Source organism: Mus musculus, chromosome 6 (assembly GCF_000001635.26).
Source record: "Mus musculus strain C57BL/6J chromosome 6, GRCm38.p6 C57BL/6J".
In the NCBI taxonomy this organism is placed as follows: Eukaryota; Metazoa; Chordata; class Mammalia; order Rodentia; family Muridae; genus Mus; species Mus musculus.
The window spans coordinates 121,000,574-121,017,950 of NC_000072.6; the positions used below are offsets into that span (position 1 = coordinate 121,000,574).

At 50.3% G+C, this 17,377-nt stretch overlaps 1 protein-coding gene across 28 annotated transcripts in view; it reads right to left on the reverse strand.

Moving 5' to 3' along the window:
- Positions 1-17,377, reverse strand: part of Mical3 (microtubule associated monooxygenase, calponin and LIM domain containing 3) — a 242,212-nt gene that overhangs the window by 69,028 nt on the left and 155,807 nt on the right. For 12 of the 28 annotated variants that reach the window (NM_001270475.1, XM_030255261.1, XM_030255258.1 and 9 more), the window contains 3 exons: positions 8,422-8,608; positions 2,214-2,302; positions 1,035-1,122 (listed from right to left, as the gene is read on the reverse strand). In NM_001270475.1, the coding sequence (NP_001257404.1) occupies positions 1,035-1,122; positions 2,214-2,302; positions 8,422-8,608 (364 nt within the window). Of the gene's footprint in view, positions 1-1,034; positions 1,123-2,213; positions 2,303-6,649; positions 6,857-8,421; positions 8,609-9,203; positions 9,312-11,893; positions 12,002-14,254; positions 14,312-16,187; positions 16,287-17,377 lie in introns of those variants that run through there. The other 16 variants (XM_011241258.3, XM_030255246.1, XM_030255247.1 and 13 more) reach the window with 5 other exon arrangements.

Sequence of the window (17,377 nt, forward strand, 5' to 3'; positions counted from 1 at the left end):
GAGTTGAGTGGTTCTCTGTCAGTTTGAGACAAGCCTCGTCTACATATCTAGTTCTAGCTAGGGCTACACAGTAAGAATCTATCTCGGAAACCATGCACAAAAAAATAAAATAAAATAAAGACAAGTAAAAAGATATACTTGCTCTAAATGAGAGGAAATGTGTGACAGGAAAATATAGCCCTAGACTTCATACATAAAGAGTGACCCCCCGAGAGATGTCTGGGGCCACCACAGGGGCCTAAGGACCTCTCAGTAGTGTACAGAACTGTGGCTAGTTATACAATGGCAGACAGGGAAATTTTAAGGAAAAAAAGCAAGACAATTCTCTACAGCCATCATGCTTTAAGCGGTCCCCATCCTGCCTTGCAACGGACAGGGTTGGCATGTTTTGTGAGGTAGGATGGTACAAGCTATTGACACAGGAAGTGATAAGGAGAGTGGGGCATGTGGGTCCTGACCCTCACTGGAAACCCAGATGCCTAAAGGGATTTGGCTAGGGTGGCCCTTGTCACATGGACAGACTGGACCTAGCTGGGAAATGGGACGAAAACACTTCCAAGTTGCAGTGAACACATTCAGACTGTGGGCCACACAGTCTGTGTGGCAGGTTCTCTGTGACACGAAACGGGCCCTATACAGGGGCCACACAGAAGCTTATCACGCTGGGCTCGCCCCGGGGTCAAGGACATAGCAGCTCTTTTGGGTTCCTGTTTACCTGTAGGGTCTGCAACAAGCACCTCGGTGTGTCTTGTGGGTTGTGGGGGTAACCCCACTTACCAGACAGCACCGTCACTGGCTCACAGTCTGCCAGTGAAACTCCCCTCCGATCTGCACCAGCACCTCTGACAGGCCATAGAGGAAGGGGACCCCGAACGCCAGCAGCTGACACATGAAAAATGAGTCCAGGGGGTTTTGGGCTACTTGGTGCCCAATTGAAGAGATGTTGGTTTGTAGGTGCTGGCTCACCCCCTTGGCCTTGTCACAGAGGCCAAGAGAGTGACGCACCACCCAGCCAAACAAGGAAGTGAGGCTACCTGGACTTCTCTCGGCTGAGCTGGCGGCAACGCTGGCCAGTCCATTTGCATCTGCAGTGGGGCCATCCTGCAGGGCTCCTTTGACTTCCTAGAAGAGTCCATGAGAAAAAAAAGAACAGTGACTCTGGCTGCAGCCCCCCGGGGCTCGAGGGGCAATGACCCCCGGAGACTGGCTAGTCTGTCTGTTAGTACTGAACTGCGGAGCCCTAGGAGAGGAGATCTCTGATCCTCTCAGATATCATCTCTGTGACGCATGTACATATGACACGTGGGAATCCTCCTGCCGACTTTAAGCGTTCTTCGGATGACTTAAGACAGTGTGACTGCTGTATAGCGTGAGCAGTTATTGTACTGCAATGCTTAAAAGAAGAGTCTGAACAGATTCAGTACAAAGTGGCATTTCCCCTGCCACGGACAGGACCTATGCTGCAGACTTCACGGACACAGAAGGCCAAGAGTACACCTTCTTCTCACCCTCCCTCTGCCGTCAACCCAAGCCACCGGGTAACTGGCTTGAAGGCTGTCCGTGAAGAGAAGAGATTACTTGCCGGGCGTGGTGGCGCACACCTTTAATCCCAGCACTCGGGAGGCAGAGGCAGGCGGATTTCTGAGTTCGAGGCCAGCCTGGTCTACAAAGTGAGTTCCAGGACAGCCAGGGCTATACAGAGAAACCCTGTCTCGAAAACCCAAAAAAAAAAAAAAAAAAAAAAAAAGAAAAGAGAAGAGATTACTCCAGGCCACCTTGAGAAAACGAGAACAGACCAGTCTCACTGAAGCAGAAAAGAAAAAGCTGAGGGCTTGGACATCACCCCAGGAAAGCAGGCCTTAAAAAGGCAGCAGGCAGAGCCAGCTATGAGCAGCTTGGCCTTCCAGGGTGGCGAGCAGGGGTTGGCCCTCAGATGCTCAGGGGTGTGGGCTTAAAAAGGGGGAAGGGGGGACTCCAGAGGCCGCCTGTTCTCCAGCTATAAGGAAAAGGGCTATGACCTCGGGGGGAGAAACAGTTAGTTAGGGTGAGCAGCCCTTCTGTTCAGAATCGGCCCTAAGCATCGCCTCTGAGACCAGCACCTCTAGATGCGTGCAAACCTGCTGTGTCTGCAGTCAACTGCAGTTCCTCTCAAGTCCACTCATGGGACAGGCAAGACTATCTAACAGTCCCGCTCCCAGGAAGGAAGCTGTTACCTTTCCAGACAGAGGAGCCACCGCTGGCCTCTTCCTTTGCGCGTAGCCAGATAGTCGGTAACAGTAGTGCGGCTTACAGTAGAATTTGCCTGCAGACAGCAAGAAGCAAGGAAAAGAGGAGTGAGCAGAACTCCACAATTGTGAACTCGGCTTGCTGGTCACAGGATGCTGCTGCGAACCCCCCCATCCCTAACCCCTAGCTCCCAGCTACCCCTGCAATCCAGAAAGGCCAGCCTGCAGCCTCCTTTTCCTGTGTCTGATGCAGAGGCCTTCCCCTTTGGGTGTGTGAAGGGTTGTTGAGCTGCCTCCAATCAGTGCCCAGACTGAAGATGTGAGGCTTGCAAGACAGAGCCAGCAAACAAAGTAGTAGTGTGTGAGGACAAAGACATGGTCACATGAAAACCCCAGCAGCAGTTCTAGGGAAGGCAAGAGCCAATACAAATGCAGGGTGGAGCCAGGAAGGCTTCTGAAAGTTCCCGAAAGAACTGTCCACTCCCCTCCACAGCCATGGGCGCCTACCCTTCCCCTCCCTAGCATTGGTTGGTCCAAGGCAGGCTGGAACTATATAACATGTGCTAAAAGTAACACAAGGAACTACAGAGATGATTTAGAAGTAATGTTAGAAGTAAAGGAGTCAGCTATAGACAACCTGACTTCAATCCTAGGACCCTGGCCAAAAGCAGGGCATGGTGGTGGGACCCTGTGATCCCAGCATTCCTAGAGACAGAAGGGAGGCGGAGACAGGAGAACTGGCTAGAGGCTTATAACGCCAGCTACTCTGGAGTATGGTGTGAATTAGAAGAAACAGTAAGGTGGACAGAGATAACTGACTCCCAAGTTGTTCTCTGACCTCTACATGGGCTGTGGCATGTAACTTCATGCATGTGCACACGTGCGCATATGTACACAACAAGAGACTGAATAAAACCCAGGGTGTGCTTCAATATAGCCAGGGCCAAACATGGTTTGCTAGGCCTTCCAGCCAAGTCTAGGTGCATTTACTGGGTCCTATGTAATGTGATGCTATCTCTCAAGGAGAGTGCAGCCAAAAAGTTTTGAAAGACCCATTCCCCCTCCCAACACAAGTGCTGGGACAAACTAAGAGTCACATGATCCGAATCTGTCCTGAGCATTAGCCCTACCCTGAGAGCAGCTGCCTCCGGAGCTGCACCCTGGGAAAGGCTGTATCAGGAGCCGCTTGCCTTACTTTGTCATGTGCCAAGAGAGACTCCAAAAAGGTAAGCCCAGGGGCCAGACAAGGCAGAGGAAACGAAGGCTTGGGGCAGCTCTTCTTCCCTTTTCCTCTTCCCTGGTGACCTGGGCACATCTCCCTGTGTTGTACGTGTGTGATGCACACACGTTAAGCGTACAGGTGAATGCACAGGAAAGCCAGGGTGTATTCCCCTCTATCGCTTTCTGATTTATTGCCTTGAGATGGGTCTCTCACTGAACTGGAAGTCTGCCATTTCACCTACCAGCCAGGGACATGCCTGGCTATTTTATGTGGATCCTGAGGACTCAAACTCAGCTCCTTAAGCCTGAAGAGCAAGTGCTCTTACCCACTGAATCATCGGCCTAACCCCTATCCATTTCATTCATTCATTCATTCACTCATTTAATCTTAAGTACACCGAAGCTGTCTTTAGATACACCAGAAGAGGGTGTCAGATCTCATTACAAATGGTTGTGAGCCACCAAGTGATTTGAACTGAGGACCTTGGGAAGAGCAGTCAGTGCTCTTAACTGCTGAGCCATCTCTCCAGCCCCATTTTCTTCATTTTAAAAATAGCTGACATATGCCTTTATCTGTGTTTCTTACAGTTTTAGGTCAGCGTTGTCAAAGCTGGGAAAATAACTTAAAGGGAGGAATGTTTACTTTGCTCATGATTTTAGACGCCTCAGCCCAAGGTTACTTGGTCCCATTGCTTTGGGCCTCCCTGACGCAGGGCATCACAGTGGTGGGGAAGAGATGTTCCCTTCAAGATGGCAAGGCACAGAGAAAGCATGGGGGACAGGCCAGGGACAGGTACATCCCCAGAGTTCATCCTTGTGACTCCAGTTTCCAACAGGCTTCACCTCCTAAAGTTAATGGCATTACCCAGTAATGCCATTAACTTGTTTATCTATCTGTGAGGTAAGCCACTAATGAAGTTAGCACTCCCAATAACTAGCTGCCTTCCAACAACCCATCAGCTAGTGACTGAGTCTCTAACCTGGGTACTCCAGATTTAAAGCCAATGGTGGAAAAATCGCAGAGAATTTTATGGACTTTAAATAATATTTATAAAACGTCACATTTCCCCAGATTTCTCACCAGCTGCTGGCATGCAGCCAGTACTCAGAGACATGGCACTGTGGGGAACATGTGACCAGCAAAGGGTCAGCTCACCATCTGCTTCTCTGTGGGTGAGCAGTTGATTTATGTATCTTTTCCTCCTGTTTGTTTTGTCTTTAGCTTGTCCACCGTACCTTTCACATAATCTGTGATAAGCCACTCTGTTCTTTTTTTGGGTTTTGCCATCAGTAAACAGAAGATGAAATATATTAGTACCTAGTTCATCGAGCACATCTCGGGTGTTTTGTATTTCATTCTCCCCACTCCCCAGGACTGGAATCTGACTGAGGCCAGGTGGGTCATGGCAAATTATGAGGACTGCTGCAACCTTGGAGGATGCCTGTCTCTGAGACTGCTACTTAGAAGAGAGACATAATTCTAAAGCTCACACTATGGGTTGTACCATAAAGCTTGTTTATTTTATTTGTTTATTTATTTATTTAGGTTTTTTTCAAGACAGGGTTTCTCTGTATAGCCCTGGCTGTCCTGGAACTCACTTTGTAGACCAGGCCGGCCTCGAACTCAGAAATCCGCCTGCCTCTGCCTTCCGAGTGCTGGGATTAAAGGCTTGCGCCACCACTGCCCGGCACTTATTTATTTTTAAATTTAAAAAAAATTACATTTATTTGTGTATTGTGTGTCTGTCTCTGTGTGTGTCTGTGAGTATATGTCTATCTGTGAGTATGTGTGTATGCGTGTCTATTTGTGAGTATGTGTGTATATATGTGTGCATGTCTGTCTGTGGGTATGTGTGTTTGAGTCTGTGTGTCTGAGCCTGTGTCTGTCTGTTTGTATGTGTGTGTGTGTGTATCTGTGTGTTTGTGTGTCTGAGCCTGTGTGTGTGTCTGTCTGTATGTGTGTGTGTATCTGAGTCTGTGTGTGTGTATGTCTGTAGACAGGCACAGGTTGGCACGTGTGGAGCTCAGTGAACAACTTGCAGGAGTTGGTTCTCTGCTTCCACAATGTGGGTCTCAGGACTCAAACTCAGGTCATCAGCTTGTCCACAAGCACCTTTACCTGCTGAGCCATTTCACTGGCCTGAGGCTTATAATTCAAGAATACTAATTACTTATTATTGCTTATTTTTTCTTAAGATAGAAACCCAGATCATAAGCTCTGACTCCTAGCTGACCAGCACTGGATCCTGCTCCAAATCGTAACAAAATAAAGGGTTTAAGGCTCAGATCCCAGCCAAAAAGTAACTTCCAAGAATGTTCTAGAAAACTGCATCCTCTAGGGAGGCAGTACCTGATGCGAGAGCACAGCTGAGATGAGATCTCAGCTTAAGTGCTACGCCAACCTCCAGACTCTTTAGCCTCTTAGAGCTCACTTTCTCCCACAGGAAAGGGACAGAAAGAACTCTCTCTCTGTCTGGTTGAAACAGCTCACTGCCACAGGCTTGGGCTTTGTGTGCTTCATCAATCATTAATGCTCCTTTCTTCTGGAGGTATGGATTCATGTAGCCAACCCTGACCTTGAACCTTTGATCTTCTTGCCTCCACCTTTCAAGTGCTGGGATTATAGGATATGCCAGTATAGCTGGCTTTAATGTAGCCTCTTATTCTCTTTCCTAAACTCAACTTTATTACTTTTGCTTTTTGAATGAATTAAAAAAAAAAAAAACCAAACCACCTCTAATTTTATCTAACATTTTCTATGTGCCAGACACAATTCTGACCACTTTACATCCATTCGTTTAGTGCTCACACAACCCAAAGACTGCTACTATCCTTCCACAGGGGAGGCACAGCCAGGCTAAGCTGCCTGCCCAAGTGCCCCACGGTCAGAGCATTGCAGGCAGGAGACTGACTCCAGAGCCTGCACTGTCTGCCACTGCACAATGGCTCCGTTCTCAGGAAAGCCAGCCAGGCTGACACTGTGGATTAATCACAATTTATAGAGGACTCAGTAAAGTGACGGATTGGAGATTATCTAGCTAGCCTCAAACTCACTCTGTAGACCAGGCTGGCCTCAAACTCACTCCGTAGACCAGGCTGGCCTCAAACTCAGAGATTCATCTGCCTCTACCTCCCAGGTGCTGGAATTAAAGGTGTGCTCTACCACCACCCAGCTTAAATTGAGCGATCTTTGACAATCACACTAAAGGACAAATAGGAATGACACAGGTGTCTGGCATTTATTCAACTGTTGGTGTCATTGAATAACACTGGTGACATGAATGCTGGGCCTCCCTCGAGGCAGACGAGCACTTGAGATGGATGGTACAGAAGGCACATAGGCATGACCGTAGCAGGAAGGGCAACTGGAACATGGTAGCTGGCTGATGTCCAGAAGTTTGGAGAGAACTCTGAGGAGGGGACATGTGGAGACAGGAAGGTCAAGGAAGCCCGTTCCAGCATGACTCGGGAAGTGTATTCTGGGTAGGGGACGACGTCTCAAGCAAGATCCTACGGCACCAGTGGTGTCTTAGAGATGGAAGTAAGATCAGCGTGCTTTGCCTCAAGTGAACTATGTGTATTGTTCCCACCATGTGGTTAAAACAAAAAGGCCATGCCTTCAGCTGTTGGGCGAAGTTAGGTTGTTGGGGTGCACCCTGACCAGGCCTGTAGGACTTTGGTCCCCTTTCCCTCTGTGGCTTCCTGGTAATGAGGTGAGCTCTTCCCTCGGCTGTACAGTCCTACCACATGCTGCCTTGTCATGGCCAGACAGCAGATGTCCAGTGGGCCATAGACTAACACCTCCAAACCGTGAGCCTGAATAACATGCTTTTTTATGAAGGTGATTACCTCTAGAGGCTTACTTACACTTCATGTCTACTCTCAAGAGAATGAGGTGAGCTTGCGTGTATACCTTTATGGGCAAAACTATGAATATGGACAAATTAGCTAGACTCTGAGGGAATTCTTTGCAGGCACACTTCAAGATAAAAGGCTAACCAAGATTACTGAAGTATCAGGGACAGTTCTAAGAGGTAGGGGGCCCACCTGCCAACCCCTCTCCTTGGAGTCAAAGATGCTGTCCAGAGAGTAAGAATGGAACCAACATCCTGGTACTAACCGAGGACCTTCCTCGCATGAGCAACTCTTTCAGCCCTTGGCTGAGCAGTGGATTTTGCTACTGCAGGAAAAGGACCACGGGCTGCAACGCCAGGAGCCCACTGCTTAGTTCCTGCCTTTCCTCTGTGACAGCCATGGCTTCCTGAGTCCCACTCTTAGGAGGGTCAGCCTGACTGAAGTGACTTAATCATAGGACTCCCTCTGCCATGCTTTGTAATAGTCAACATACCACCCACAGAGATGTGGGCTCGGTGTCACCCCCCCCCCCCCCCGGGGAGGATTTAGTTTCTGCTCCTGCTCACCAAAGCTTCTCTATTACTTTTAAACAAATTCGACCCCCCCCCCCCAGCCCCCATGAATTCCTCAGCAGCATGTAGGGAATGGCTGCAGGAGCCATAACTGCCTTTGGGTGACGAGCTGACAGTAATTTGTTGGCACACTTCTCTACCTTCTAACCAAGGTCTTTCCACATTTAAAGCAGAACACCTGGGCCACCTGGCTACGAGATGCTGATGTTGGACAAAGGTTACAAAGCTTGGGCAATTCAATCCCCTCTACAGGGCAGAAGCCTGGGATCTATTTTGCTTGCTATCATCTATCGAAGAGTTCTAGGAACCCCTGACACACCCCTTTTAGCCTCCAAGGTCTTATGTGAGGTAAGAAAGTCTGATGACAGGAAAAATATTTTTTAAGTCTCAGAATTAAAAAAAAAAAGGGGGGGGAAGCTACAGCTGAGAAAGTTTAGTATAAAGAAAATGAAAAGAGGGACGGGGCAAGGCCCAAAGGTCTCTGGCTCAGAAGGAGAAGGGGGTGGCACATGTGGCTGCTGACGTGACCAATGGGCAGAGAGACTTACCATCCTCGATGTCGTAGGCGTAGGCTGATAGGCGCAGCGTGGTGGCACAGTACTCACACTTGAAGCAGCTTCGATGGAAGAACTTGCCCTCGGCGCTCAGCCTCTCCATCACGTAGACCCGCTTTTGGCAGAAATAGCACGTGTCGCTGCCCCCCAAGTTCTGCGGGAACTCTTTCTTTATGGAGCCCTGTGGGGGGTTGGGTAGAGGAGCATATCAGACTCTGTGGCCTCTCGAGCGGCCACACAAGCCGTCTGTGGGTGAGGACGACTCTGGTCCCATGGACGCAGACCACAGGTTTTAAATGACAACAAATGCTCTGTGTGGCTTTCCCGAGAACAGCTCTGAGAGTAGCCTCGCTTCACAATCTCCTCCTGAGGACCCTGAGTACAAACCAGGGTCTAAACCCGTGATACTCAACAACCGCGAGATGCTCCTGAGAAAAGATCCAAGCTTTCGGAACTTCGTAACAATCAAACCAACTATTCTGCTGGAGTTTTGTTTGGAGAGGGTGGGGGTAAAATATACATACACTTAGTGTTCATGTGTGCGCATCCTCTGAATACTGGATGGATCATCTTTAAAGAGGAAAGTGCTTTTCCACAGAATATCCTAAATATCTACCACAGTTCTAGAAATTCAATCATCAAAATTGAGACCAACTCAAGAAAGCTACCAGGTGGCAATCCAGGTGGCTACAGAAATCAGTAAGACCCTCGGAGCAAGTGAGGGTCGCTCGCCATAATGCCATGACTAGAGACAGTGCCCCTGGAATATCTCTTACCAGTTCCTTCTTGTCTAGAAGGGTTTTGGGTTGCTCTTTCCTTTGAAGCTGATTGGCTATCTGCTCAGCCAATGAGCTCACTCCGCCTGTGTACATCTTTATATACTTCTATTGGTTGGAGATTACACAATGGTCAAGATGAAGGGAAATGAGAAGGAAAAAAAAAGTAAATTAAGGAGATGACCGACAGGAAAAACAATCTTTGAGGGGTGTAAAACGAATACGCAGTGCAACCGCAAACCATGCCAACACAGTGCCCACAAGCAGAAACTGGGCGGTGAGTGCACGCCACACTGTGCCAGGCTCCACGCCGCGGTGGTCAGCACACACATGAGCAGCAGCAGTGGAGCCAATCTTCCACAGGGAAGAACTTGGTCCTTCATGTTTTTCTGAGAGTCCAGTTCTGGGGACAGGGAGGTAGAAGACAGAATGGAAACAAACATGGAAGAGAAGGAGAGGTCTGCATCCTGGGTGCTCAGAGAGTCTGAGGGTCAACTCCAGGCAGGTGGCTACAGGGTCAAGAGCTAGGAGAGGGTCTAGGGTGCTCTGCGAATAAGCTGACCGCCTCAGGCTAAGAACAAAACCAGGCAGATTCTTGCTTCTTGCAGATATTGATGTCCCATGTGCTTACCCCCTCCCCCCGCCCCCCTACCTCCCTGCCCTGTGCACATCAGGCGGCGGCAGGGAGGGGTGGGTGGTGGTTGTGGAGGCTGGATCTCTCCCAGACTAGGTGGGACACCAAATCACAAACTACACCTGAACAAAGCTGACCATTTTGCCCCAGGACATCAGAAGGGTTCTGGCCCTGGAAGAATTGTTTTTAGAGATGAACAACAAAAGAAGTCAAAATCCAAAGCCGAGTGTAGTGGCATACATTTGTAATCTTAGCACTCAGAGGGCTGTGGCAGGAGAATTGCTATGAGCTCAAGGCTAGCCTGGACTATACAGTGAGACAGTCTAATCCTCTTCCCCAATGCACACAGATCAAACTAGTGCAATCTCCCTTTTGGAAACGCTGAAGAAACAAACAGGAGAGAGCCCATGTCTGCATGGTAAGCCGCCCTGCTCACAGGGGTCTGACACCCTGTGGCCTAGCTTGGATCCTGTCCTGGGACGACAGTCAAGTCGGTGGGCAGTTGTTTAGAGATGTGATAGGCAGGACTCTGAGTGGAGACAGTGTATGCTACACCTCTCATGGTAGGAAGTTAGGGAGGCTCTCAGCCACGTGGGAGAGGTTGTCACTAATGCAGAATTACAGCAGGTACAGTTATCCCAGAGATGACATCAACCCCTAGTAAGTGGCTTCAAGGGACAAACCTGTAATGCCACGTGTAAATGGGCAGCTGGTCCAAACTGCAGCATGCCCAGCTTTTGTGGGGCCAACTCTGTAAGTCTGGGAACGCTCACCCTTGAGAACATGTCTCTCTAGGCTCAGCTAAGGCCTGGCTGGGAACTGAGCAATCAATACCATTTTCCAGCTCAACTAAAGAGATGCCCTAGGGGGGCCTGGAGATATGGCTCAGCGGTTAAGAGCACTGACTGCTCTCCCGAAGGTCCTGAGTTCAAATCCCAGCAACCACATGGTGGCTCATAACCACCCATAATGAGATCTGATGACCTCTTCTGGGGTGTCTGAAGACAGCTACAGTATACTTACATATAACAATAAATAAATCTTAAAAAAAAAAAGAGATGCCCTAGGATTGGCTGGCCTCACCTGCCATTAACCCCACATATCATGTCCATTAGTAACAGGGCCTTTGAGACGCATACGCCTGGGACAGGCAGGCACAGGAAAGAGGAGAGCAGAAATGAGACCCAAGCTCTCCTGTGAGAGATGCCCTCATAGGATCTGAAAGTCACCTTTTCTTCACTCTGTGGAGCAGATGACAAAGTGCCCAGCACACGGCAGCCCTTGCCCCACTGTGTGCATCAGGATCCTTCTCTCGTAACCAGGGACTATCTCAGGAGCCATGGCCTGGGACTGCATGCGCAGGGGCATTTGTCATTCAGTTCTTGTGATGTAGCAACTTGGACAAGCACCCCACCCCCCACTCCAAGAGGGATGGAGTCAAGTTCTGTTTGTTTCTGGCATGAAAAGCAGCTGGCTTTCTTCTTCCCACTCCCAGAAGGGTCAAAGTGTAGGAATCGCTGGGCTCACCCCACTGTACGCCACACGCATGCGAGTGCTTCTACACATATACACACTGCCTAAGAATACGAAGCAGAGGCAAAGGCAGCTGACTCTCCGATCCCTAACAAACTCCTCGGAACTGGATCGGAGCCACCCGGGATAAAGCAGGGTTCATTCCACACAGGATTACAAGAAACACCAGGAGTGCTGTGTGCTCACTATTTTACTAGGAGAGTTAGTGACGGCATGGTTCAAATTCTGTAGCACGCACGTGATTAAGAAAACGCAGTCTTCGGTCAAAGATTGAAAAATGCTATCAGTATCGGGCACAGCTTAACAGCGGGTTCGCTCTGACAGGCTGTGACGTGTGAAACACTCAAAGGCAGCGGGCAGCCTCTTTAACATGGGTGTCTGTGGCAGCTCTCTCACACACACAGAGCTTCTGAGGAGCCAGGCAAAGGCAGAGACCTAGGCTCCCTTAGGTGGGTGACACCTGTAGAAAGTGGAGCGAGCAGAGGCTGCAGAACATGGTTTTGTTCAGTCCAGGCCATGCTACCTGTCGGAGGGAGTCAGAGGAGGGAGAGGCAGGGCGGGTGGAGGAGCGGAGGCTAAGGGAGAGCTCCCACTGGTCAACAAAAAATCGACGTGAAGGCTCAGGCTCTGGCTATAAAATACAAGGCAGAGAAAAAGAGCACAGTACATGTTAGAAGTCATGATAGGAAATCCGAGTTTCAGACGGCTTTACTGTTCAGCTGTAGAATGTACATGGTAAATAGAGAAGCAGGTCTTCCTATTTCCAGAATCGAGTGAGCTTCATCTAGAGCTCCCATCTGCTTCCCGCGCTTGCCCAATGCTGGCTCTGGAGCACATCTCGGGAGCTGGGAGCACCTGTGAAGCCTCGGGGCACCTTGGCTTGGTGTTCCTACTGGGTTCACCCTAGGTGGGTAACACCAGCTTCTCACAGAGCCCTCACTGACCTGCGCGGGGATTTTCCCTTGGCAGAGACATCTCCAGTCATGCTAGTTCTCTCCTGACAGAGTGAAGGGCAGGGTTGGGACCCTCACTGTCCTCTGCCAGGGTTCAGGGCGTGCCCTTGTCCTGTGGACAGTGCCCAAGGCCTTCTCCACCTAATGCTAGAGCTCTGGGAAGCTCTATCTGCACTAGGTGTTCAGGATGGGTGTTCTGCTTGCAGAGGAGCCAGATAAACGGAGGGCACGGTCCAGGGACTGATATAAATGCCCCTTGTCTTCCTGACACTGGCCTCAGCTGGTGCAGCAACAGTGGGTAGGATCTTCCTCAGTGCTGGCTATGGGAGCCAGCACCTCTGATCCAGAGGGGAATGAGATAACAGACAGCCTTAAGTTTTCCCGCCACATGCTGGATACAATCTTTACAAGGTGGGAGGGATAGGGGTGCTGCCCAAGCTCCAAGGACAGCCACTGCGTCCCTTTAGTTGACATTTCAGTGTCACAGCAGTGATAAGGCAGCGTGGCAGGTATCTGAGCCTTCCCTATCCTCTGCCCCAAGTGTCTGACAGCTTCTGGGCCCTGAGTATAGTATAGAGACGACTGACCACCTGGAATGTGGAGCAGTCACAGTGCGTGCGGGGACTGAGTGAAGGAGAGCTACAGAGAGTGAGGGTGTGCATGGGCAGGGCTATGGAGTCGGGGAGAAGTCCTGGAAAAGAACAGAAGTGGTGCCCCCGGTATCTAGCCTGAGCCCCACACTGAGGATCTATACACACCAACGTCCGGGAAAAACAAAAGTCCCCCCATGACAGTGTTGTTTAGGCACATCCTGTGCCTGTTGGGGACCTACTCTCCCCGCTGGGCACCGGTGTCCCGGACCTCAGTTTCCTGCCAAGCTTCCTTTCACTCAATGAACTTCCTCACTCCCTTTTCAGATGTTGCTTATTAAAAACCATCAACCTTATTAAGTATGCAAGCTTCAGGACACAGGACACTACCCTGTTCTCTGCTATGGGAGGACCTGGAAAGAAGGAAGAGGCTGTGGACACCGACTTCCCACCAGGCGGCAGTACAGCAGAGCGGGTGACAGGGAGGGGCAGAGGCCAGCCTCCCCTCTTAAACCCGTCCTGCTGGTAGTTTCCTTCAAGGGAAGGGAAGATGGTGCTGCTGCCTATTTCCTGGTGGTCTCGAGATGTGTCCCCGCTTGCTGCCTGGTCCTCAGTGCGGGTCTCAGAGAGCAAAGGCAGGAGGGAGGCGGCTGTGAAATCACCAGAACTTGCGAGACATCAGCTCAGTGCAGATCCGGAAGGACGGGAACAATGCAAAAAGCCTCACAAAATAAGTAGGCTAGGGGCTTCATCACCACATTCATTGAATGAAAAAAAAAATGGAACGATAGTTCATTTTAGACATCCCTGTGTTTTTTTTTTTAGAAAAGATCAGCTATAGCTTTTCATTATGTACCCATCCTGCCTCGGGCTGCGTTTCCTGATCTTCCTATCTGACTTCTTCCCCCGAGAGCCTCAGTTCTTCTTAGTACTTTTATTTCAGGAGCTGAGGCTGACACATCCACTGCCTGTCTGTCCCGAGGCTCCGCTCTTCCACTCCTCCCCGATGACCAATGCCCTTTGGCTACCCTAGGGGAAGAGGTGATAAGGTCTTGGCATGGGATAGAGGAACACAAATGGGAAGTCTCTACGGCCCACTGCAACAATGAAAGCACCAGGGTTAGCATCCAGTCTGAATGCTTTGCAGATGGACACTCTGCCGTGAATGCTACCGTGCGGGACAACGCTGTTAGCAAAGAGTTCTGGCTCTTGGCTGGGTGACAAGTGTGCAGAAAGCTAGGAGAAGGGGCTCTTCTCCACGCTCCCTTCCCTCTGCCCCACCACACAGCGTGCCCCAAAGGTGGGCTCTCAGCACCCCGTGCCACAGGCTCATGCTTTTACCCTCTTGAGGTGGGGATCCTGCTTGCCACGGCTGTCAGCATGAAGAGTCCTGTACATCTGTTGGCAACAAGATAAAAACTTAAGCTCCATCCCGACCAGCTCGGTAACAGTGGGAGATTTAGGCAAGAATTCAGGGTTCACATTTATATATATCCCCCAGCCTGAGACTTCCCTAACCAGCTGTCCACAATCCCACCGGTACCAAATTCCATGATCTGCGACAATTTTCTGCCCACCTGCCTCTAATGAGGCTCCCTACACAGGCCAAGCACTGTGGTTAGTACAAAGGTGGAACGATGTGTGTTTCGCACAGTGGTATAAGATTGGAGGCGTGCAGTGAAAGGCTCAGGGGAGGAGGGTTGGCAGGGAAGCTTTCCACAGCAAGAAAGGTGGGGAGAGGACACCGGATGAGCAAAGGACCTTTACAGAGCGCAGAGGAGACTCTGGAGTGGGGAGCAGGCCTTGAATAGGAACAGGGGAGCGGGGCTCGGGTTACTGAGGGGAGAGGTATGTGGAGCCTGGTGGCACTCTCAGTTAATGCAGAGGATCATGGGAAATCTTAGGACAGGCACAAGGCTGCCTCAGTGAGCTGAGGTGGCAACTGTGGGGACAGGAGGACCACACTGTCCACTCAAGGTAACTTGAGATGTCCATCCTTGGGAAGTGGATGCTAGTGTCTGGGGTCTGACCTCATCCAGTGCCGATGCCACACTGCCACAGGCAGCATGAGCCCAGCACCAGCCTCTGGCTCCCGCTCGGTTCCAGGACATTGCTCACCTGTCCTCTTGCATAACTCCTTGGCCTCTCCACCCTACACCTCAGAGTGCAAATTGGAGATGGTGGTGGGACCTGCCCCACAGTTACTGTGGGGACTGACTGAGTGACTGAGGAGCAGAACAAATGCTCAAACTGTGAGCCCTTTTTGTTTGTTTGTTTGTTTGTTTGTTTGTTTTTGAGACAGGGTTTCTCTGTGTAACCCTGACTGTCCTGGAACTCACTCTGTAGACCAGGCTGGCCTCGAACTCAGAAATCCGCCTGCCTCTGCCTCCCGAGTGCTGGGATTAAAGCTGTGCGCCACGCCCGGCTGTGAGCCCTTATTAAGAGGAGGCACTGGGCAGTCACAGAGGCTAGCACGGCTCAGTTCTTAGGCCCAGGGGCGGGAGGAGGAAGGCCTGGAAAACCAGATGCGTCGTTAGTGGTTACTTTTGAGGTAGGCTACCTTCGTTATGAAAATATCCTGTCACAGATCCTGCCCTCAGAAGTGGCTTTTTAAAATTTATTTTATAGGGTTTCAGCTCAAAGGTCAGCAAGCCATTCTGTGTGCATACGGTATAGGTGTGTCCACCCTGAATGTGAGATTGTGCGGTCAACAGCCACAAGTATCTGGTGGCTTTCAAATGCTTTAACCATCTGCTTGGAGCGTGAATGGGTGGCTGGGTTGGTTAGAAGAAACTGTATAAGCCAGAGAGCAGGCTGTCAGTATCAGGAGGAGCCAACCCCATGCAGGGAGGCCACACGAAGCTCTCTTGTCTCTTGTGCACATCTTAACTATAGTACATCAGGCAGCAAAAGAAACAGGGCTACTCTAAGTGAGGTCCTACAAAAATGTGTGCCTCTTGGACCTTACGGATGTTGGATCTGAGATGAATATAGTTTATGCTTTGGTGTACGGCTGTCCTCCCATGATAGGGGCTAGAACAGAACATGCAGGATTTGAATACACAGGGCTCTCATCTGGGGTCCCGATAGGAACTGTTCGCTTGTAACAACGAAGGTTGTTTTTTTTTTCCTTTTCTTTTTCTTTTTTTTTTTTTTTTTTGCTACAAGTCATCTTTTAAAAACTTATCCCTGAAAAGAGTGGCTACTGAGCTGATCCCTACATTCATAGTGTAGGTGGTAGGACAGACAGGACATAGAACATGCAGAGGGTCACCTGCTGGCCACTGCACGCCCGGCAGGAAGGTGGAGTAGGGGTAGGAGAGAGAGTGATCACTTTTTTGGGGCAGGTCCGAGAGCGCTCCTTTTCCCGTCGCTTTTACACCAACAGACACAAACAGAAAGAACATGATTGAAACAGGGCCTGGGTGGAGACTGTTCCTGGCAGAGATGAGGAACATTTACATATGTGCAAAGCATCCCAAGAGGCCCCTTCCTTGACCACCCTCCATAGCACCTAACTCTGTGTTCAGGGTGATTTATCAAGTCTCTTGTTTTTCATCTTGGACCAGAGCCTCAAACAAAGGTGGCCTAGGTAACCGAAGAACTGGGGAAACCTTGGTGTAATGCTCTGTAATGTCAAGGGTCAAGGGTTTTATCAGGAAAGAGGGGCACCCCAAAATGGGCCTGATCGTAAGCAGATGGAAAAGGTAGATGACCCCTATGGGATCTCATATGACATATGCACACCAGGTCACACTGCAGCAAAGCACATTCCCACTAAAGCCTCCTGTGGCCACGCTCCATCAATGCCTTAAGCCCTTCACTCACATCTAACAGTTCCAAAAACTACAAAGAAATGCCAGCCAAGAGGCTCTACAGATTAATTGCCAGCTCATCCTCATCCTGCCTGTACCACATACGCCCTTCTTCGTGGGTCGGTCCACGGTTCTCAGAGAGGCTTCTCAGCCATTTGAGAAACAAGCACACACTACCCCGGGCCTCTCTGGTACTTTCCAGGAGATTCTCAGCTTCCTGTACAGACTGCTGTACTGGGAGGAGGGCGGGGTGGGGAGGTGTGGCAGCTGTAAGATCAGAAAAACATCTCCACTCTGTGTTCCCACCTCACACGACAATCTGCTCCCAAAGCTAGGCTGGCCCATGGGCCGTCTGTCTGCAGGATGTACTCCTGAGATCAAAAGGAAAGGGAGGGCAAAGGACGAGCTGCAGTGTTTATGCTGGAAAGCGCGGCACGCAGCCACTGGCAAGCAGAGCTGTTGCCCATTTTCTCCCTTCCACACGATGACCTAAGTTGGAACAGGTTCTCGGGCCAACTCTGCCAAGGAATGCCACGCCTGCCACACCTCCTGCCTTAGAGGAGAACCACTTCAAGAGACACACAGTGAGTCACAGTGCTGTCCAGCCTGTTGGAGATGAGTGGCCAGCCAGCAGTGGCCCAGGCACCCC